General features: G+C 37.1%; 1 protein-coding gene and 1 long non-coding RNA gene across 9 annotated transcripts in view; both read left to right on the top strand.

Moving 5' to 3' along the window:
* micu3a (mitochondrial calcium uptake family, member 3a) overlaps positions 1-23,157 on the top strand; it is a 40,890-nt gene that overhangs the window by 10,301 nt on the left and 7,432 nt on the right. For 2 of the 8 annotated variants that reach the window (XM_073865740.1, XM_073865707.1), the window contains exons 5-12: positions 1,022-1,069; positions 4,023-4,105; positions 4,198-4,269; positions 7,376-7,417; positions 11,407-11,502; positions 18,084-18,098; positions 20,054-20,145; positions 20,456-20,627. In XM_073865740.1, the coding sequence (XP_073721841.1) occupies positions 1,022-1,069; positions 4,023-4,105; positions 4,198-4,269; positions 7,376-7,417; positions 11,407-11,502; positions 18,084-18,098; positions 20,054-20,145; positions 20,456-20,627 (620 nt within the window). The remainder of the gene's footprint in view (positions 1-1,021; positions 1,070-4,022; positions 4,106-4,197; positions 4,270-7,375; positions 7,418-11,406; positions 11,503-18,083; positions 18,099-20,053; positions 20,146-20,455; positions 20,628-23,157) is intronic. The other 6 variants (XM_073865717.1, XM_073865713.1, XM_073865733.1 and 3 more) reach the window with 6 other exon arrangements.
* On the top strand, positions 20,638-22,462 carry LOC141363172 (uncharacterized). The gene is made up of 2 exons (XR_012368647.1): positions 20,638-21,317; positions 21,784-22,462. It is a non-coding gene; the product is annotated as an uncharacterized lncRNA (long non-coding RNA).

Below are 23,157 nucleotides of genomic sequence, written 5' to 3'. Positions count from 1 at the left end.
CCACACACTTAAAATTTTCACCTACTTCCTTGTATAAAAATAATATGAGATTGTTATAAGCCATAAATAAATAAATGCTACAATTTTTCCATTAAACAATCAGAGTTTCTCACGTATATCGACTCGAATTGTCTCCTCGGGCTGGAGTCATTTTGCTTAGCGGACTATGAATGCGTCTGTATTGCTTGAGTGAGTGTGTGAGACTTGGTGTTGGGTTGATTTTTCAGTGTCAGGTTTTGACTCCCGAAGGCGCACGGGCAGTGTCCCGTAACACTCTGTCCACTCACCCTGAACTATCTCTGTGTCTCCTAATGTCTCGATGTCCCCCTTCACACAGAAGCTGTGGAGAGGAACACTTTCAGTGGAGGTGTAGGAAAACTTATCCCTTCTCCCAGCCCTCCCCTGTCGCCTTTACATAACAGAACCTCCATCGTTCCATCAGCCCACCTCTCTTTGTGTCGTTTCGCTTTTTCTGCCGCTCTCTCTCTCTCTCGCCTTCTCTTTTACCCCGTACTCTTTCTCACGAATGGAACAAAAGCAGGGACAGTTCCCTGTCTAAATGGGGCACATCTCTCAGACCTGACGGATGCTTCTGGAGCGCCCTTATCCAAACAGAAGCCTTTGAACGCAGCCTCTGTCTCCATGGTGGTCACTTACAGTGTCAAAGGCTTCAGCTTCGGTGTGTGGGCCAAACGTTGGCTAAATGCAGACGGACGCTTCAGCCGAGAGGCACCTTTTTAGATGTTATCATCATGAAAGGGGGGATTACTTGTCTTCTTCTTTTTCTGTTTTGGAGCAGAAGAAGGGAAAAGAGTGCGCGACTCCATCTATCTCTGGAGGCCCCTAGCTTTGAAAATCAGTAAACATTTTAATCCGACCTTCAGATGAGCCGCCTTCTGAGTTTTTAGTTTAGACAAAGACTAAAAAGAAAGGAGGGATTAAAACATGGGCCATTTGTGGGTTGTTAGTGTGTTACTGTACATTAGGAGAATTGATGTGACCCTTTGATATCCTTTTCCAGGCATCATCGCTTACACAGAATATCTCTTTCTGCTATGCATTCTGACAAGTGAGTATGACCTTTATCTCTTCATCTTCTCTCTCCCTCTTCTCTCTATCACTACCATAGCTCTGGTCCTTGCATGTTTTACATCTATGGTGTGGCACATTCAGGCAAGGCCCACCCAGACTCCCCACAAAATATGATCTTGTAGCTCAATTGGTAGGGCATGGGTTCAGTTTCCAGGGAACAACACACATTTAAAAAGATAAAAACAAGTGCCATATATAGTGCTATAGCTCGGTGGTAAAACGTTGCATAGCAGCACAAAAGGTCATGGAGTTCAACCCAGGGAACACACACGCTGGATCAAATTGGATAATTCGTTTTTTTTTTTATAAATTATCTGCGAAATGCATAAATGTAAAATATAAAGTTTGCAATTTTCCATATAATATTCTCCCTTCTGTTCTCAGACATATATTTTGTTGATCAGAATTTGCTCTTAGAGACTTAAAGGAAAACCCCACCTTTTTTCAATATTTTACTATGTTCTTACCTCAACTTAGACGAATTAATACATACCTATCTTTATTCAATGCGTGCACTTAATCTTTGTACAGCGCGTCGTGAATGTGTTAGCATTTAGCTTAGCCCCATTCTATCCTTAGGATCCAAACCCGGATGAATTTAGAAGCCACCAAACACTTCCATGTTTTCCCTATTTAAAGACTGTTATGAATAGTTACACGAGTAAGTATAGTGGCACAAAATAAAACTTGACGATTTTTTAAGCTGATAAAAATGAGAACTATATTGTATGGAGGACTAGTTTGCAGCACTTCGACCTCGGCGCTCAGTAACATTATCACTCCTGACTACTCACCCTCTCGCTCAATCGTCAATATTACTGTGCCCAAGGTCAAAGTGCTGCAAACTAAGTGCTGTTCCGCCATACAATATAGTTCTTATTTTGTATCCACTTAAAAATCGCAATGTTTTATTTTGTGCCACCATACTTACTCCTGAAACTGTTAATGTAACAGTCTTTAAATAGGGAAAACATGAAAGTGTTTGGTGGCTTCTAAATTCATCCCTGTATGGGGCTAAACTAACACATTCATGACGCGCTGTACAAAGATTAAGTGCACGTATCGAAAATGATAGGTATGTATTAATTTGTCTAAGTTGAGGTAAGTTGAAAAACTTAATGTTTTCCTTTAAAGTTCTCAGGTATATCTTATTTAGATATCAACCTGCATTATATTAAACATATTTAAAAATATAAATATATAATAAGTATTTTTAGAATTAACTATAATGTTAGAATTAAACACAATGTCTCCCTTAATGTCTATAGTGGATTTGGCCCTGCTTTGTGGCATAGCTCAGATAATTTGGTCTTGGGAGATTTTAAGAAATACTTTTTTATTTTTATTATGAATTTAAACTCTAAAAATCAGTACTTAAGCAAAAATCGTAGTTTATTTTCCATTGAATCTCATTGATGTCTAGGAGATACAATTGAGATTTATTTATTTTCTCAATTTTGAACAGTCATCTGACTAAGCCGTAGCTGTAAAAGTCTCTGTAACACACACATTTTGGACAGACGTGTGCCATGCTGTTGCTTCGGCAACAAAACAGAGTGGCTCCTCGTAGGGTTCAAAACACAAGAAGAGTGTGATGAAAGGAAAAGTAGTGAAGAAAAGTGATAACAGCTTCATACAAATACGGGCTTCACCTCTGATCAGATCTCTGATTGAGCCACCTAGTGGCAGAATATGGTGGTTTATCCTTCCTAAAGCACTTAATTTATAGTAAATGAATTAGTATTTTTGACACCCCACCACTACCACCTTCCATTGGTCAAACAAACAGCAGCCACCACAAAAGTCATTTTTCTCACATGCTGAGAAATTTTTGTTTAATGTTTCAGAGTCGCTGAGACAATGTTTCCCTTTTAACTTATAGGCCTGGTTTCACAAGCTTAGCTAAAGCCATGGACTATGCCTAGTTAACCTGATAAGGAACACTGTGCCATACACGGTACACCCCCTCCCTTGCACGTGAGGCGTCATTGTAACTTTGAAGCATTAAATCTTCAAAATATACGGTCATGCTGCACATCGTTGAAAAGCTTAGACTTTAGGGGATCCACTAAACGGATTTTTAGCAGTCATAAAACTGTAATCTAGTTGTTAGCTACCTGATCCGGGCGGCGCCGAATTAGGATATTTACTTACCTTCAAAAGCTTCCCTTTATCTGCTTCGGTAAAATTGTCCAAAACAAATTGTTCATAAATCCCCAAAAGACCAAGGAAATGGAATATCCAAGCCTTTCAATCCAAAACGATTTGTTCATCTCACAATCTTGACGTTTCTGACCGAATTACGATATAAATAGTGTATACAATTAATTCACTAACGGTTATTCGTTCGAATCTCACTTTTCATTCACGATTTATAATGAATATATTCGGATGTCACGTTTATTGTGCAACGTCTGAGGAACAAATACACCCCCTTGTGGAATTTCAGCCGTTCCATAAAGGGCTACATTAAGATGTTTAAGCATCTTTTATAAACATGCCTAGAAAAATAAGATTCTGGTATCTTGAGACAAATCAAAGGCACTGGCATATTTAAAGATCTGTCAGTGCAAGTATTTTTTAGTTGAGACAGCTCAAACATGTGTTTTAGTCTAGGATTTAAGCCTGAAAAATCCAGCTAAAACCAGCATTGGTGTAGCAAGCTGGTCTAACTGTGTTTTGGTCACTTTTTAGCTGGTCTAGCTGGACTTATCTGGTCAGGCTGGAAGACCAGCTGGCCCACCAGCATGACCAGCTTTGTCAGGTTGGGAGGACCAGCGTAAACCACCTTAAACCAGCTAAAACCAGCTACCAGCTTATGCTGTTCTTAGCTGGATTTTTCAGTAGGGTTGTTTGTGCAGGGGATAATGTTAAGGGACTGCTATACAATAATTAAAAAATAACAATCTTTGTATATGTGTTTCCTTCAGAGCCGCATGCAGGCTTTAAGATCGCCTTTAACATGTTTGATGCAGACGGCAACCAGATGGTTGATAAACGCGAGTTTCTTGTGGTGAGTGGATAAATTATAGATCAGGTTTGATTTCAAACAGCCGTCTTAACTGTTTTATTACTCAACTCTCAGTTAACTTTTTTTGTCCTTAGCTGCAGGAAATCTTCCGGAAAAAAAATGAGAAGAGAGGGAGAAAAGGAGATGCAGAAAAATCTGCTCAACTGGTAAGAAAGAGTTTGAACGATTGATAACATGAACTTTGCTTTTAGTCTGGTCACATCTTTGTAATTAAGGGCAGACTGCAGACTCTTGTTTAGTATGAATAAGCGAAAGTGTATTAAAACTGAAAATTACAATAAACAAACTGAAATAAAGTAAAGCTGTTACACAATGCCATAGAAAAACCATTCTTGATCTATTAACAACCTTACCTTTCAAATAATCTTATAAGAAGTGGCTATTCGGAGGTCCAAATATGGTTCTTTTATGGCATCAAGTGAAGCAATACTTTGATTATGTACCATAATAAGCTTTAATTTCAGATCCTGATAATCAAAGAAGTGTGGAAAGCTCTAACTGTTATAAGGATAGTGTTTTATATACAGGTTATATATAGTATAAACATGGCTAAAGAGTTGTATTTGTTGGTCAATATTTTTGTTTAAAGCAGGTGAGTGGTGAGTATTAAAGAAATGTTTGATCCAAACTCAAACACTTGTTATGCTTTAGAGATCGATTAAATAAGCTGATGCTACAAATCTGTCCAAAATTGATTTTCTCGAGCACACGGAAGTTTATTATGTCTTTGTATATGTCTTTCTAAGCAGTATTATGTTATACTGTATCATGGCAGATTCACTTAAGATTATATTTCTAGTCCTTTAGTCATCATTCTGTTGTTCTAAACCTTTATGAGTTTCTTCATTGTGAACACAAAAAAATATATATTTTGATAAATGATGGCAATCACACAGTTGTCGGAACCCATTGACACCCATTGGGCATGGGCCTCCCTCAAAATATGCTTGGCCCCCCTTGTGCCCCCTCCAAACAGCGCAGAGTGATTAGAGTATAACATCTGCGCTGCAAATTCGGGTGCATTTATTCATTATAAAAACAAACAGTGCTAAATAGCACTAAAAGTGGTTCTTGGCTCGTAATCACAGAGGAACCATTTTAAGTGTCATATAACACTCATGAAGTACCTGTGTAGGACCTGTGTAGAACCATATTGTGATGTAGAACCATATGTGGTAACCTGTACGGTTCTTCATAGGTGCTTCATAGGTGCTATATAGCACTAAAAATGGTTCCTCTTACGAGCCAAGAACCACTTTTAGTGCTATTTAGCACTGTTTGTTTTTAGAGTGTACGCTAATCGGCAGCGTAGCTTCATTTGAACCCACCTACCAACTAGGTGTGTTTGACTTCATTCAGCGTCGCGGTGGCCAGCGGGCGGATGACGTCGGGGTGCCGCGAGAGCGATTAGAAAGCACTCCTTTGTGTGATTTCTCAAGCGTTCTCGGGGTGCTTTGGTGTCATCAGCCTGTTGGTTGTTGCGGCGCTGAATGAAGTCAAACACATTTGTATATTGAAAGCTCCTACTTTGCGTTCACACCAGATGCGTCAGAGCCGGCAAGCGTAGTCAAAAATACTTGAACATTTACTTGCTTCACTTGCGCGTGAAAGCTGCGCATGAAATTCTACTCTTTCGAGACATTAATTCGGAAATTTGCGTCATGGAAAGGGCTTTTGTGACTCGTTTGCTGTAATTACGTCACTACTAGAGCAAGTTTTTAATTGGTTAACGTGGCACAAATATCCGGCAAAGTTTAGATTTTTCAACCATTCGCGACGGGCGGACCCCTATTAGCGTTTTGCATTGACTTGTGCTTGCCGCCTCTTCCGCGTCTGGTGTGAATGCACAGTTAGAGTTTGTGTTTTGTTGTGTTATTCAGCCCGATGCTAGCCTGGCTAACACCAGACCAGTCTTATAGAGAATGAGACGTGGTCTGGGAACCACATGCTCATTTTATTCGTATTTGAGGTGTGGTTTACGAATGCCCAGAGCCGTTTATTGGGCACTGAGAATGTCTATCAAATGCGTCTGTACTTTTTTAAAAATAAACTTGCATTTAAAACTATAGAACACTATCTAAGGGTGCATTCAAAAGTAACTTTGTGTCTGCTGCCGTGTTGGATAAACAAAACTGCTTCAGTGTGTCGCATAGACGTCGTCATCGTCTTGCTGCCCCCTCCCCATTTTGTGATGGTTCCCTATTTCAGGGGCAAAATTGGTCCATAGTTTCCATGCTAATCTTGCAGCGTAAATAAATTTGCACGCAAAGCAGCATGGGGAAACACAAGCTAACGCGATGCACCAGCACCGCTTAAAATAGAAATCATTATGTTACGTTTCTTCCTGTTTCAAATATTAAACGCACAATCATTTCCCCAAAATAGTGTAAACGCTAAAATGTATTTAAATAAACAAAAAATTTTGCATGGCAGTTTTAGTATTTTTTTTATTATTTTTTTGCATGTTCATGAACAGCTTCACCTTTAAATTATTTTGTCGTAGAGGTTTGTTTATTATATGTAATTGTATTATTTATTAAAAGAGAGATGCCTTGTCCAGGCACTTGTGCAGTGCCATTTTTATGTCATCCTACTTCTGTTGGGGAACATGACTTTTCCCATGGGCCCCCCTGACTGGTTCTTGGTCCCCCCTGTGACACCCCATTTAAAAAATCCTAGAATCGCCCCTGTTGGTACTTACAACTGTGTGTCAAAATATCTTTTTTTTGTGTTCAACAAGACTCATACAGGTTTAATACAACATGAGGGTGAATACATGATGACGGCCTCAAATTTATGCTTGAAATTCTTTTATTTTTACGAGTATCAGAAATATTTATTTTAGTATATTAAGCCAGACCATTGGCGAAGGATTTAACGTGAGAAAGCCCCACTTATGTTTTTGTCTGAAAATGTAAAACTCTCTATATATAGTATATATGGGATGCTCAAAATTCCATATATATCCTAAAACAACCAGGGACTATTGGCCAACTATTGTGCACCACCTCCAAACTTCTGTTTGGATAATTTTTCTTGTCTTTGACCCTCTTATCTCATTCACATATCTAGTTTATCAAGGGCTGTCCGAGCGAAAGCCAATCTTGTCACCCCTCTTGGAACCTTGAAAGTGTGTCAACTGTCCTGTGGTTAACCACTTTCTGCTCTTTGCATGTTTGACCTGTTTATCCATCACTACTTATTTTGTTTTCTCTTCCGCATGCTCTGATCTCTCCTCTCGTCTCTGTGTAGAGTATGCAGCTCTATGGATATCAGGTTGCCCCCGTAAACAGCGTATGTATCCCCCGCTGCCCTCCGACCTGTGAACTATAACCTCTTTGTGAATCTTGAAATCATGGGAGGGATGATGGGAAAATGAGAGAGCTCTACAGATGACTCAATGAAATGTGGAGGAAGGTGGGGTGGACCTCAGAGGTCAGAGTGCACGTAGAAGTTTGGCCACAATCAGTCTGATTTGATTTCGTATTGATTTTGTTGTCTTTAAGCACAACATTTCAGTTACAAACTTCATCAGTGGGCTTTATAGAGGATGCCTGGGTACGAATGGGCGGAGTTGTGGTGCAAATGTGTTTTCTATTGAGCCAGCTCAGTAGTCTTTCAAATGCACTTACTGTACATTTAATTGCTGAATAGCTCTCTCTTTCTTTTTCTCTCTGTCTCTCTCTCTCTCTCTCCTAACTAAACCTTTTTAATGTTAGTTGCTTTTCCTATAATAAATAGAGAGCAAATTGAGAATTAGAGAGAAATGTAAAGACAGTTTTAAAAAAAAGGTGTAATGTGTTTTAGAGGCATCTAGTGGTGAGATTGCGAATTGCAACCACCCTCAATTTCGAAACGCAATAAGAAGCTATACGGTAGCTGCCACAAGACAAACACGTTGTCGTCTGATACAACATAGGGACGAAATGCGCTCTGTTCAACAGTTTGTCCATTTAGGGCTACTGTAGAAACATGGCGGCAACTTCTATGTAAGGAGCAGTGACGGGGGTAACGCATTACAAGTAACGTCCATTACGTAATAATATTACTTTTCTGAAGTAATGAGTAAAGTAACGCATTACTTTTTAAATGAACACATTAAGTTACTTTTTGCAAGTTACTTTTTTAGTTTAATTAATTCGAAAAAAAATGATGTACGGAATGAAACTAAACTTAGTTACATTATGCACTTTATGCGTACACGCTTGTGTGGGAACATTTTGAGTTCAACATGATCTCACAAAGTTCCGTGGGATAGTCACGGAGTTTTGTGCTCGTTTTTCCGTGGCGTTCTCGCGGATCTCCGCGTTTTTCCGTGGCCCTGCTGCGGACTGTCTTTTTCCGTGGCGTTGTCGCGGATTGGTTGCTCGGCTGCTTTTTCCTGTTTTCAAACCATTTTCGCTTCGGTTTAGGGTTAGATTTGGTGTTTGCATTAGTATGTCACTTTAACTATGTTTATACTATTTTTTCTGATTTATTCTTTTATATTTTCTAAACTTTAAACAATTGTCGCCTGGCGTTGGGGTAAGAGTTGGGTTTGGGTAGGGATGTCATTTCATGTAAATCTAACCCTAAACCGAAGCGAAAATGGTAAGAAAATAGGACAAAACAGTTGAGTAACCAATCCGTGAGAATGCCACGGAAAAAGACAGTCCGTAGCAGGGCTACGAAAAAATGCGGAGATCCGTGAGAATGCCACGGAAAAATGAGCACAAAATTCCTTGACTGTGCCGCGGAAATTCGTGAGATCAGGTTGTTTTAGTCAGAAACGGAGATGGCAGACCAGAGCTCGACATTTTTGTGATGAAATATGCATTTCTGAATGCAGAACTTTTCAGTCATAAAAACACCTTCAAGGCCTGAAAGAGATCAAGCCTCAGCAAAGAAAAAGTAACTGAAAAGTAACTAAAAAGTAATGTAAGCATTACTTTCCAACTAACGCAATTAGTTACTTTTTTTGGAGTAACTTTATATTGTAATGCATTACTTTTAAAAGTAACTTTCCCCAACACTGGTAAGGAGACTCGTGGTGTATGTAGATAAAAACGGCTCATTTTATGGTAATAAAAACAATACCGTTTCTTATGTAAGGTCTTTATACACCACTAAAACATAGTTATGTATATAATATTGCACTTCTGTCAAGAGATCCTTCTAAAAATTACACATTGCACCTTTAACTGAGTCTTCCAATGTCAAAGGATCTAAGTTACAGTATTGACAATTGTCTCACTTTTTATTTTAAACTTTTCGAAGGAGACATCTGCGATAAAGTTTATACTGAAAACAACTAATTAAGAACTTCATTAAGTTTAATGAGCTGTAAAATGTGTTTCTGGGCACACATATTCTTGCATTCAATTACAGTCACTTTATGAACAAACACACAACTATACAAGAGTGCAGTTAAAGCACTCCTGAGCTGGTGTAATGTTTGGACAGAGCGATTCTGTATTGGTTATAGGGAGAAAGTGACAAATAGGCAATTTTTGTGACTGATGAGAGAAATTCATATTATGAGTCTATATGTACGCATGCATACAAGTAATATATGTCTGCTTGGCCTTAAACTGATGTGTCACTATCAGTCTCTCAGCCTCTGTATTCATAATGTAATTGAAGATGGGACATCAAATAATAAAAAAAATTGAAAGGGGTATGCATTAATTGTCAATTGGTCTTGTGTATAGACCAAAACAACTTTAAGGTTTTTATCCCTTCAACACTGAAAGTTAAACTACCTCTTGCAATTTCTTTGCTTAGAAACCGGTTTAAAACGGTGGTATGACGTATTTAAAGTTCACTGAGCTTTCTCATGCCTGGTTTAGACTACACAAAATCAACTTATTTTTCTCTCAATCCGTTTGACTTAGGGTGTCGTAGTGAGTTGTAAACAACATTGGCCATCAGGATGCAAGAATCGATCATTTTATTTCATATAGTGCATAACCTGAAAACCACGCCCACCAGGGGGGAAAACAATCCAACCGTCTCCATTGACTTTGTATTGCGAGAGGCCGCCTCATTGTCATTTCTGGCTTATAACAAAAAACAGAATAATGCCTAAAAGCTGCTGTGTGACAATATTTACAGCTAACAAGTCAAGCTGTCGAGCCGTAAAACCCAGCCTTTAAGGAGAAAAAAGTGGATCGCCGACTACGTTTCCCCCTACTGGCCGCAGTTCTACTAATATAAGTACTATGAAAAGTTGCCTGTTTCCACTTTTGTGTCTTTAAACGCTCGTTTTTTTAAGTCGACAGCTTATAAAACTTATTTCTGTTTTTTATTTTGCTTGTTAGCTGTACACCTTGTCACACAGCAGCTTTTAGGCATTATTCTGTTTTTAAGTTTTATCTGTAATAAGTTGTAATAAGTGTAAATAAGTTTTTGTGGGCTGTTGACCCCAGGGAGCGAGCGTTTGGGGACACAAAGGTGGAAGCAGGCAACTTAGTGCTTCTATTGGTAGAGCTGCGCCCGCTGGGGGGAAGCGTGGTCGGCGATCCACTTTTTTCTCCTTAAAGGCTGGGTTTTACGTCTCGACAACTTATAAAAACTTATTTCTGGGTTTTTTGGCTTGTTAGCTGTACATATTGTCACACAGCAGCTTTTAGGCACTATTCTGTTTTTTGTTATAAGCCAGAAATGACAAGGAGGCGGCCTCTTGTAGTACAATGGTCAATGGAGACGGTTGGATTGTTTTCCTCCGGTGGGCCTGGTTTTCAAATTACCATAACTGCGCTCTGTCTCTATGTCACATCTTGGATGCTGAAAAGTAGAAACACAGCCTTCGTATATGAAATGAAAAAGACACGATGGTGTTGGTGTATGCATCCTATAAGTGAAATTATGCAATGGAGGAAAGGAAAGTGATGATTGGTCGAAAAGCATGCATCTGACAAGTGGCTTTTTAAAGTAAAATAGACAAAAGTGTCACAAAAGTAGACATAAACATATTGTGTAGTCTGAACTCGGCATTATAGATGGATCTGTTATATCAGTAAAATTCCAATTTCAGTTAATTTCCCAGAATTCACTAATAATCCAGGATTTTATTAAACAGTTTATCACTTACATCATGTAACCACAAACAATCAGCATGTGGCTAACATCAACAACTGCCTAACTTCAAATCTCCCTTTCCAACGTTACATATTTATATAGTTTTATTGATAACACTGATGTCATTCGTGTTAGAGGAAGGACTGAGAGGCTACGCGACACATCCTCTTTAAAATCTTTCTAACATGATAACAACTTTCCATCTCATGCTAACCCCTCTGCAGGTGCTAAAAAAAGAGACTCAGGAGTTTGTGCCCAGGAGCTACTGGGACATGCTGAGACGTGGCGCGAGCCAAGCCCTCTTTTCTGACCTAGCAGAGGTACAGCCAAAGCCCTCTGCCCTACTGACCTCATCCCATGCTTGTTATATTTGTCCCCAGTAATCAATAATTTCTCTAATTTGGAAAATTTACAGCTTGGTTATATCGTCTTGTTTTAGTATCGCAACCCTTCATCTAAAGTAACCTCATGCTAGTGGTCATTGCCATTTAATAAGCCATAAATCATTTTGCTGTTGTCTTGAAATTAGATTTATCCCTGTTTATTTCATCAACTGTTGATTGCTTAATAAATCTGCTTCTGATGTGTTATTGCACTCTAAAAATGGCTGGGTTATTTTTTTACCCATAATGGGTAAATATTGGACATACCGCTGGGTTGAAATTGACCTAATGATGGGTTGTTTTAACCCAACTGCTGGGTTATTATACTCCATTGTTGCATAAAATCAACCCAACATTGGGTCATTTTTACCCAGCACAGGGTAATTTTTAACCCAGCATGTGTTCTGTCCAATATTTACGCATTATGGGTAAAAAATAGCCCAGCCATTTTTAGAGTGTGGAATTTAAAAAGTAATCTTAAGGTGTCTTTGTCTTGTTTACTGGTAAAAATAGGCTAAACGTTATTTTACAGGTACGTTTACACAACAAATAATTATTAAAAATTATTATTTATTAAAACTGAACAACGTCGTCAAAACGATACCCGTTCACATGGATCTGAAAAACCACTAAAATGTCTGTTGTGATTTTTTTATTTATGTTTTTATAGTTTACTGAACATGATAGCAGTATCTTTTTCAAAAACGTAAACTTTGTCAAACCATTTTCAAGTGTGCATTTTTAGGCTGCCACCCGACAAAGGAGTGTAAATAAACGGGCAGAGAGCATACATTTTTTTTCTGTTTTTTGGTGTCATGTACACAGCCCAGTCTCATGAAATTTCGTTATGTGTCACGTAATTTTTTTATTCTTTTTTCGTAATATTATCACGAATTTCCGTGTTTTTCATGATCGAATAACGAATTCCTGTTTTCGTGTGATTATCACGTATTGGTTACTCAACTGTTTTGTCCTATTTTCTTACCATTGTCGCTTCAGTATAGGGTTAGATTTACATAAAATTATATCCCTACCCAAACCCAACTCTAAACCCAACGTCAGGCGACATATAAAAAAATAAAGCAGAAAAAATAAAGCAATGAATAAAGTGACATTCTAATGCAAGCACCAAATCTAACCCTAAACCGAAGCGACAGTGGTTTAAAAATAGGAAAAAAACAGTTGAGTAACCAATACGTGATAATCACATGAAAACAGGAATTCGTTATACGCTCACAAAAAAACGTGGAAATTCGTGATAATATCATGAAAAAAAGAATCAAAAAATGATGTGACTACATCACGAAACCTTGTGAGACTGGGAAGCATGTACATGACCCCTAAGACTTTCAGGGAATGTAGACAGTAAAAACTGCTTTTTGTTTAAACATTTATAGGGTCACTGGACTGAAATGTTTCAGATCTTAAAAACCTAAATGGTTGAAATTATTTTTGTAGTTGTGCCAACATATTCATTTATTTCTTTAGAAAAATAAAATAAAAATTTCAACCCTATCTCATGCCATTTCTTGGTATAGTCACAGAATATTTGTTTGTGTTAATGGACACGATTTTCCTCTTTTTTTAAACATCATCTCAAGGAAAGTTTTATCAATTTATTTGTGTCCGGGGCACGAAATTCGTGCAACGCACACGAAAAACTATTTATAGAAATTTGTGCGAGTGACACGAAAAAAACCATTTGTGCTCAAGGCACGGAAAAAAAAGTAATTTCGTGCCATGGACACAAATAAATTGATCAAATTTTTGCATGACTACACAACTTTCCATGAGATCAGTCATTTTTTGTCAACAAAAAAAAGAGGAAAATTGTGTCCACAAACAAATAAATAAAATATTTCATGACTATACCACGAAATGCTGTGAGATTTGGTTGTTTATTTAATTTATTTGTAAATTAAATGACCTGGACTAAATAATAAAGATAAAGCAACTGAGCCCATGCAGAATAACTCTTTCAATTCTGCTTAAAAAGCAGCTCAGGGTCTCAAGCTGCTTGAAAATGTAAAGAGTAGCTACATTATTTAAAAATTGTAGGCAAATCAGGGCTACTTTAACTATGTTAAAATTAAGTGTTGGTTCCAAAATGAGATAACATCCATTTTTTTTTAAATTAAAAATTACTTTTATTTAAGTTTCCTTGGTCCCAATATAATTCCCAAAATTACATTTGTTTTATTTCATAATTTAAAGGCACACAGCGGAACTTTTTGGCCACTAGGGGGCGCTAGAAATGTATTTTTCACGCCTAGGGGCCCTAGAGGCCACAAGTGCCGCAGCACTGTCGCAAAGTAAAAGAACTGGCCAACCTTAAAACTAAACTAAAAACTAAACCTTTAAAACGCTAAACGATCAACATTTTTAGGCATCAGGGAGAAACGCAGTCATGTTTCAACTTTCTGATGAGGAACTCGTGGCAGAAGCCATTTCTCAATCTGAAGGTTGCAGCCTCCGGATGTCGTATTTCTAAGCTGCATACGTCATCAAGACGTATTATTTCAGAATATTAACAATTATAAAGTTGACTATTATACTTAGTTCATCGTAAATTGTTGCAGTATGCTTATGACTTGCGAATGTAATGCTGCAGCCTTCCAATTGAGAAACGACCAGAAGTATTTCCTTGCCTTTTTCGAAAACAAATATTGTTGCATCGTCCCTCTCTCCCTCGCCACCAGGATTTTCAGCAATGGCGCTCGTTTTTCCTCTCTTTTGTGTGAAAATTGTCGCTCCAAATCCAAGTAAACCGATGTGTTTAGGTCTGCCGCTTTGTAATACGTCACGCGAGTGACAGCGGAACGCAGCAAATGAGGAAGAGAGAAGAGAGAAACGCTCGGATCTGATTGGTGAATGAATAGGGTTTGGTTTTACACTGTGTGAGTTTGAGCAAGTTTGACTGCTATACCATACTGGATTGTAATGTAAATACCATAGACACAGTAAAAGAAAGGTAAAAATGTGAACATGTGAATGCAGCATCTGAATACAGGGAACTATAGGAAAGATAATTGCCGTCATTTATAAAGAAGATCGCATTTATGTATGAATCAAGATCGTGAGTTTATATAAAAAATTGCCTTAAAGGGGATTCAAACCCGGGTCGCCCATGTCATAGGTACGTGACACTAACACGGTGCCACAGAATCAAATAATAGAAGTTGCTCTCTACACTCGTTAAGTAGCCTCCAGCAAAATTCACGTTAAAAAAAATGTGTTGAGGAAGTGGAGAAAGTGACGTATTCCGTAAAGCAGTCAAATTTTTTAGTTGTTTTTGTGCTCTGGTTACTACCCGAAACCCTAAGTTTTAAAGTACGAGTAAAAGCGATACAGACCCTGTCAGGCCATGGTAGACATGTCATTCAACCTATTTAAAGTCGATGTACTATCACAAGGGTCTTGAAAATTTATTATGAAGGTTGAAAAACTACATGGTGTCGCTTTAATTACTTCAATGCATATTATTGGGTTTCTTTTTTTATTTAATTCAGTTTTATTTTTGTAGCAAAACTTGCTTTATTAAGCAGCTACAGCAAATGTGATGCCGGATTTTACATTAGAAAATGTTTATACATTTAAATGTATGTATTTTGAAAGGCACATGTATCCAAAGCGATTTACAATGCGTTTAAGCTATCCTTTTATCCGTATACGTGTTTCCTGCGAATCAAACCCCAAAGCTGCAAGAAATAGTCGCAAGAAACAGATAATTTTAGATATTTTTCCTAGAAAACAAGACAAAGGAATTCATTAAGAATGTGATTTCTTGTTGTGTTTCGAACATTGATTTACTTCATTATTAATTGTTTTGGTATATTCAGCCTATTAATATTAATGTATAGTTGTTGTGTTTTGTGCATTGTCTGTCTCAAACCGGCTGTGACTAATAACAACTCTAAATGCTCGCAACTGCCTGCTATTGATCTCTTAGATTGTTTGAATCCGCACGCAGAGAGGGCACTTTAAAGACCTTTGTTTGTCTACTGATTCAGTGTGCGTCTATTCATCCTGATGTGTTTGCCTTGTAATGGCTAATAGAGGACGTCTGTAGGAAGCTGTAGTTTAATTATTGTTGAAGATTCTGTGCGTATGCCCTGTATTTACTTAGTCTGTTATTCACAATGAGAGGGTAATTTCACCTGGGCTTCCTCAGATGACACATTTAGACGGGGCTGTTTGTCTGAGTTGACAACTGCAGGGTACCAGACGTCATGTGATTGAGAGGGTTGCATGTGTGTAAGTGTGATTTGAGTTACTCATCTCAGAGGTGGACAACGATAATCACTGTTTTAACCACTGTTTTCAGATCAAAGAGTAAAACGCCTCAGGAGGTGTCTAAGTCACATTGTGGGTGTGGCTGAGGTGTTACATGTAATGATGACCTCAAAGTAATGGTTTCCTGTAACCGCGGTGTTGTTATGTCACACTTCCAGCAGATTGATGAGGGCGATGTTGGGAAATCAAAAAAGCAGCTATGTGTTAGAGAAGCATTTATACAAGTGAGGCATGGTTTTTCGAAACAATAAAATGTTAATATACACATGTGAACTAATGTTTTACTACATGCACAAAACTGCATTTTATGAATAATTTTTTTGTATTGAATCAAATATATTTGCAAACATGGCTTTCAGTTCCCTTTGTCATCTATAGTACTATTCGGACAGGATTAGTTTTACATGGGGAGGTGGGGTAAAGCAATTTTTATTAGAGTTCTCAGTAATTTTAGTCCTGTCCGAATGTCAGTAATCATTACGGACAATGTCAGTAAAGATTACGGCGACTTTTACCTTCGTGGGAGTTATAAAGCAACATGTTCATGCACTGCATTTCGTTGCAGTGCGCATGCATCGAACATCTGTATATATGTACAAGTAAAATAAACTCTACTTGGCAAGGATGTGCATTCGACCGTGCCTGTACATTCGCATACATGTAATAAACAGACTATACTCCAGGCTTTAACTCCACTGCATTTCATAGGAAATTTTCTTACTTTTTATCAAGTAACTTTGACTTTTACTTGAATAAGAACACTTTTACTTGAATAACACTTGACTTGAAGGAATGTGTATAAGACTGACACCTTCATAATCATGACATGACACAACACGTGCCATGAACATGAAGGAGATTTTGTTCACGTTTGTGGCGGCTGTCATTGGGTGTCATTTGTTCGATTGTGTCATTTTTGGTGCAAAGATGACATTGTTTGACATTAACCAAAACATCATAACTTGTCATGACTTCTTGACATTACCAAGACAACATAATCGATCACTTTTTACCAGTGATACAAATATAATTTGTCATTAAAATGTCATTAAGTGTTAATACTCTGTCAAATAGTTTTATTACGGCATCATGAATATTCTTAAGTTCATAATGTTTTTTTTTTAGTTTTCTTCATGTGTTTAAGAAATAGAATCAATCATCCAATAATAATTAATTAAAATTGATAAAATTATATTTTATTGCATTTGGAAACTGATTCACATAAAATTAAATGAAAACAGTACATTATTGGGTAAAGTCATACAGTGTTGCGTTCATACAGTTAAATGCATTTAATTAATTAATTAAATGTTTTGTTAGTTTTTTCTTCTATGTCAGAAAATTTCAGAACCCTCTGTGTGAGGAAGAGCAAGTGCAGTTAGTTGACAGTTTTTATGTATTGTGCACATACATAAAGTTAAGTACAATATTTTGACGTGTCTGTTTCATTTTGTTAAGGTATTTGAATTTATTTGACATAGTACTAACACTTAATGATATTTAAATGACAGTTTAATGTAATGTTAACCCATAAAGCTAGGTAGTTTCTTAAGTTTGATAATTATTCTGCTATGTCATGTTTATGACAGATTTATGACAAGTTCTGATGTATTGGTTTATGTCAAGTTGTCATAATAAAGACATCTTAAACAATGTCATCTTTGCATTAAAAATGATATAATCGAACAAATGACACTTAATCACAGTTGTCATGGATGTGCATGGAATCTCTTTTATGTTTAGGACACGTGTTGTGTCATGAAGTAAAGCGAACATTTTAGATTTCTGATTATTAAATAATAATTATTACATTTCTAATAAAATGACTTGTATTTGTGAAATAATTAAGTATTAATATATTATGCTTTTGAATGTATAAATGTTTAAACACTCATTAAAAGAAAAACACTTTAAAAATACTTTACTACTGTGCACCTGAATTTGTCAAAACAACATACTGAATTAACATATACAGCATAAGTTTATATTTGAAAGTCCTTTGTGACAGATCATTCAATGTCAGGGTGTGGTCCCTTATTTTTATTTAAAATGCACTCCCATATTCTGCAACCACAGTGGTATAGTTTTTACATTTGTTATTATTTTTTACACTATTCGCTGTGAGTTACACCAAAAAGCATCTGCGATTTGTATGAGACGGCTAGTGAAATAGACTCCTTCTTTCTCTCTTTATAACTTTCCTCTGGTTGTATCTCCATGGATAGGATTATAATCTAGAGGTACAGCATTGGCATGGAATTGCATTCTGGCTCGCTTTACTGCACAGAAGCCCAGGGAAATGTTTGGAGTTTTTGCTTGGTTTTACCCAGTTTCAGCATGAAAGGGATGAGCATGGGTGGAGACAAACAACCTAACCAGCCCTGGCACCCTCTTGTTGCTTGTTTCCAGTTTTTTTGGATGCCAAGCCACTGGCAAAGTCATTTTCTACTGGCAGACACATAACATGGACATCTTTTCCGTTAAAAAGGGAAGATTGTTTGGGGAATCTTGACACTTAAATGAATCTTAAAAGTTTTGGTTGGGTTTAAACACACATGATTCTGTCCGCAAAAGGAAAGGTGGAAGCTGCTCAGATCTGTGCATTTCTTTCACATATCTTTCATTGCAGATATGATCTGTGGAAGTTGCTGAAGCATGCATGCAATTTGAATGCCTTTTGTGTCTTGTCCTGTCTTTTTGTCTCTCCATCACTGTCTCTGGCTCTCAGATATGGCATGTTTGTTTTCATGTCTTTGTATCATTGCACTTGCACATCTAGTCAATCATTATACCTCAAAAAAGCTAAGGGGATTGTTCATCAATAAATAAATAAATAAATGTAACCCTGTTTATGAAATTCGGGCCAATCTATTCATAAGAATATAAAAGTAGATGTATAGCCATAAAATATAATAGATTTCCATTTATAATTGGAATTTAATTTATAATACTGAAATCAGTTATTTATTAATATGCTATTAATATGTAAGGGCATAATTTGGACACTTTTAAAGGTGATCTTCTCAATGTTTAACTTTTTTGCACCTTCAGATTCCAGATTTCAATATATAAAGAGTTTGGTTCCAAAACGCAATAAACTGCATTTTTTAAAAAAAAAATAGTTACCACCAAGGTCAGTATTAAAATGTAAATTCGTAATTTTATGCAAAATCCAATATCCGCCGTGTTATTCTGTCATCTTTTCTCCCTTTTTCCCAAAACGCAATAAACGCCACTCCTCCTTTTCTGCAGAATGCAATAAATCTGCTTAACCAATCACAGCGCACCATTCCACGCATTGTAAACAATAATGGCGACGCGTTAAATACACACGGAATCCTAGTTTTCCTCATCTACTTTGTACTTCGTGATCAACAAACAAACAAAAACAAAATAATACTTTTGATGAACTCGGAGTCAACGAAATTTGAGCAGGACCAAAACTCAAAATCTCAAAAAAAACCTTGTCATGGATTTATTGCACTTTGCAGAAAAAATAATAGTTTTTTATAATAAATATTTGAAAATCAAATTATAATTTTTTTATGTTATTATAACCTAAATATGCTATGTGAAAGTTTGTAACAGAAAATAGCGGTTTTCATCTTGTCACTTTCTTGGTATAGAAAACACATTTTTACCGAAATTAGTCAAAATGGATTTATTTGCGTTTTGGAACCAAACTCTTTATATGTATCTCGGTCAAATATTGTCCTATACTAATAAACCACGCATCAATGAAAGCCTATATTTTTAGCTTTCAGGCGATGTGTAAATCTCAATTTAAAAAAAATATTGATGATTAATGGTTTTTTTTGGTCCAGTGTCACATATTCTTTCATCACTTTACATAAGTTTTGGTGTTCAAAACTGTATACATGTATAAAAAAGTCATCTCACAAAAAGTCCACACTTGTATACAATGAAAATACCTTGGTAAGAATTTGAAAAGCTTTTATTTTTGGGTGAACCGTCCCTTTAACTATCTGTGTTGTTCTCTTCCATCGATGGTATAATGATCTGCACGTCTGCTCAGAACATTTATGAACTAAGAGATGGATGCACATTGTTGGACACTGGATGGCTGGTTCTCTGAATGGCCTGGCAAGTCTTTATCCAGAAACAGTATAGGATTATTTTAAACGTTTGCCTTTCTTGTTTTGCCCTCTTACCTGCCACTCCTCACCAATCACAGCGTGGCGATGAGAGCATGGTTGACACCACTCTTCTCGTGCACTTCTTTGGCAAGAAGGGAAAGGCGGAGCTAACATTTGCTGACTTCTACAGGTATGAAAGCTTGGATTTCATAGCTCTGAAAACATGCCAATCATTCAACTACATATTTTTTAAACTGTTTACTGTAATGTGGACATTATTTCTTCTCATTATGACTTACAGGGCATTAAGGCTGCTATACATTTTATCAGTATGTTTGATCAAACCTATGACCTTTTGTGCTGCTAATGCAATGTTCTACCAACTGAGTTTGAGAAACACTTATTGTTGTTATAATTAACCTCAGACCATCTTCTATAAAAAATGTGAATTGCACAATCGTGTACTTTTCGGTCTTCTGTTTTTGTTCACATTCTTTCAGATTCATGGATAATCTTCAGACCGAGATGTTGGAGATCGAGTTCCTGACCTATTCCAAAGGCATGACCACCATCAGTGAGGAAGACTTTGCCCGAATCTTGCTGCGATACACCAACGTAGAGGACATCCGCAGCTATCTGGAGAACGTGCGTCACTGCATACCCGATGAAAAGGTAATGAGTAACCGCACCTTGTTGCAAAATTCTTTTGAAAGGGAAGGTGTAGGACAACCAATCACACTTTCACCACTTCAAGCTACTTTTGTTTACTTTAACCCCCATCATGCCCTTCCTCCCAGCAGTTTTACATATGCAATAAGTAAGGAATAATTGATGACGGGCCATTGAATTATTTGAAAATAATGCACACCCAAGGTGGTTATGTGGCACGACGCAAAGCGGAGTGCCTTTATACCGCGGGTGTGCATTATTTTCAAATAATTCAAAGGACCGGAGTCAATTATTCTTCTTACACCACGGTTACCACAAACATAGCTCTTGTGCCTATTTTTAAGACCTTTAAAAGGTTAGGTGTGCGGTTTACTGAAAAATAATCAACACCCATGGAACATTTCTCAGCCAATCAGAATAAAGCATTCAACAGGCCCGTGGTATTCACCTTATTTTTCACGACAACAAGGGCGGCGCCATTTCGCTCATTTTGTCAACGTTCTTCCGGCCGCATAGACGATGAGCAGCTGAGGCAGTGACTGAAGGCGACGCGTTAAGCTTAAAAAGCTCACTCGTTTCTTTCTTACCAATTTTAAGCAAACTGAGGAACACCCTTATCCCAAGTAATGGTTCGACTACGATGTTCCGGTAACTTTAAACCACGCCGGGTGTTGAAAAGGTGGCCAGTTTCAGGTAAGCTATCTTAGCTAACTTTGTGCTCGTTCGCCTAAAGTTAGATTTGTGAAGTCCGTTCTACAAATACACTTAAGATCAGTAACGTTAGTTTATAAAATGCAACTATTTGAATGGTTTTAATTGTCCATCTATATTTTTATATTTACGATAGTAGGCTACAACGAGATATTATAGTACATTGCATTCTTACAGTAGCCCACGTGATTTCTACAAGTTACTGAGATTTCAGATGCTAGAATGTCAGTTCATTTCTCATTCAGATATTGATAATGACCTATTTAACAACGTATTATTTAACACTGAAGTTAAAGGTTGTGTGTATAATGTTACTGTCTCTTTTTAATGCATCTCTCTCTTACACACTGTTCTGTTATGGGTGCCATTTATAATATATTAATTCTCATGATGCAAGTTTATTTTAAATACTAACATAAAAGTGTTTATGGTTATATTGTTTTCACAGATGCATTGATGTGTAGTGATGCAGTGAACAACTGTGAGGATGATACAATCAACATGTTCCTAAACTGTGATGCAGAAACACAATGGGAGGATCCATCCGTCTCTGACCACAACTACACTTTAAAATCACAACTCAACCTGAAGCAACCTACATCTGATATGGGAAAACAATGGTGCGGTTTCCCTGACAGGGCTTATGCTGGTCCCAGGCTAAAATGCAGATTTGAGCTACAATAATTTAAAAACACCTTTTACTGACATACCTCAACATATATGAGTGCCATTGTTTTGTCACAAGATGCGCACCAGTCTTGTTTTTTTGTAGGGTTTGTTTGTAAAAACTAAAATGTCCTAATATAATTAAATCCTAGTCCTGTAAACCCTGTCCGAGAAACTGCTTCAATGTGTTGAGCTGGCACAAATGTACATATCTCTGCTGAGAAACAACCATCTTTGTCAGCTTTACAGAGGGTTGATATTGCATCCATTACACAGTCACCAAGCACTTTACCAGTACATACACCAACAGCTTCCAGATAAACACTTGGGATCAGCTCCTGATGACTCCGATAAAGCTGTGTCTTAATTTATTGCAGGGTGGTCTTGCTTTACCTGTTGTAAAGTTACATTAAACCTTCATATGTGATCAGATGCAGTGATATTAAACATTTACAATGTGATCAGATGTTGTGCAATTATATTAAACCTTTACAATGTGATTAGATGTTGTGCAATTATATTAAACCTTAAAATGTGATCAGATGTTGTGCAATTATATTAAACCTTTACAATGTGATCAGATGTTGTGCAGTTATATTAAACATTTACAGTGTGATCAGATGTTGTGCATTTATATTAAACCTTTACATTGTGATCAGATGTTGTGCTATTATATTAAACCTTTACAATATGATCAGATGTTGTGCAGTTATATTAAACATTTACTATGTGATCAGATGTAACCTGCCATGCAGTTATATAAACCTTTACAGTGTGATCAGATATTATCTGTAAGGAATTTCTTAAACCATATGTGAGCTTTGTAGATTCCACTTAAAAGGATTTAAGTCTCCTGATTTGAAGGAATAAGTGTTGGCAAGTTTGCAAATGAATTCTATCATGGTACCACATAAAAACGAAATAGTTATTGGACTGGCTAAGGTGCACATTTGCTTTAAAAAAGACGAAATCACTGTGTAAATATTGGTAGGCATAAGTACTTTAATAATTTCCAATGCTGATCCATCAACTCCTGACAGGACGAGGTAATTAAATATGCCAGGTTACTTGCCGCGGCCGCTTCATATCGTCTAACCACGAGACGATTGATGGGACGATATAAGACTATCCGAGCGTCTTATGAAGTTTTCTCCGT

The sequence above is a fragment of the Misgurnus anguillicaudatus genome, chromosome 3, assembly GCF_027580225.2.
Source record: "Misgurnus anguillicaudatus chromosome 3, ASM2758022v2, whole genome shotgun sequence".
In the NCBI taxonomy this organism is placed as follows: domain Eukaryota; kingdom Metazoa; phylum Chordata; class Actinopteri; order Cypriniformes; family Cobitidae; genus Misgurnus; species Misgurnus anguillicaudatus.
Note: the sequence above shows the minus strand (reverse complement) of the source record. Positions and strands in the feature narration are given on the sequence as shown.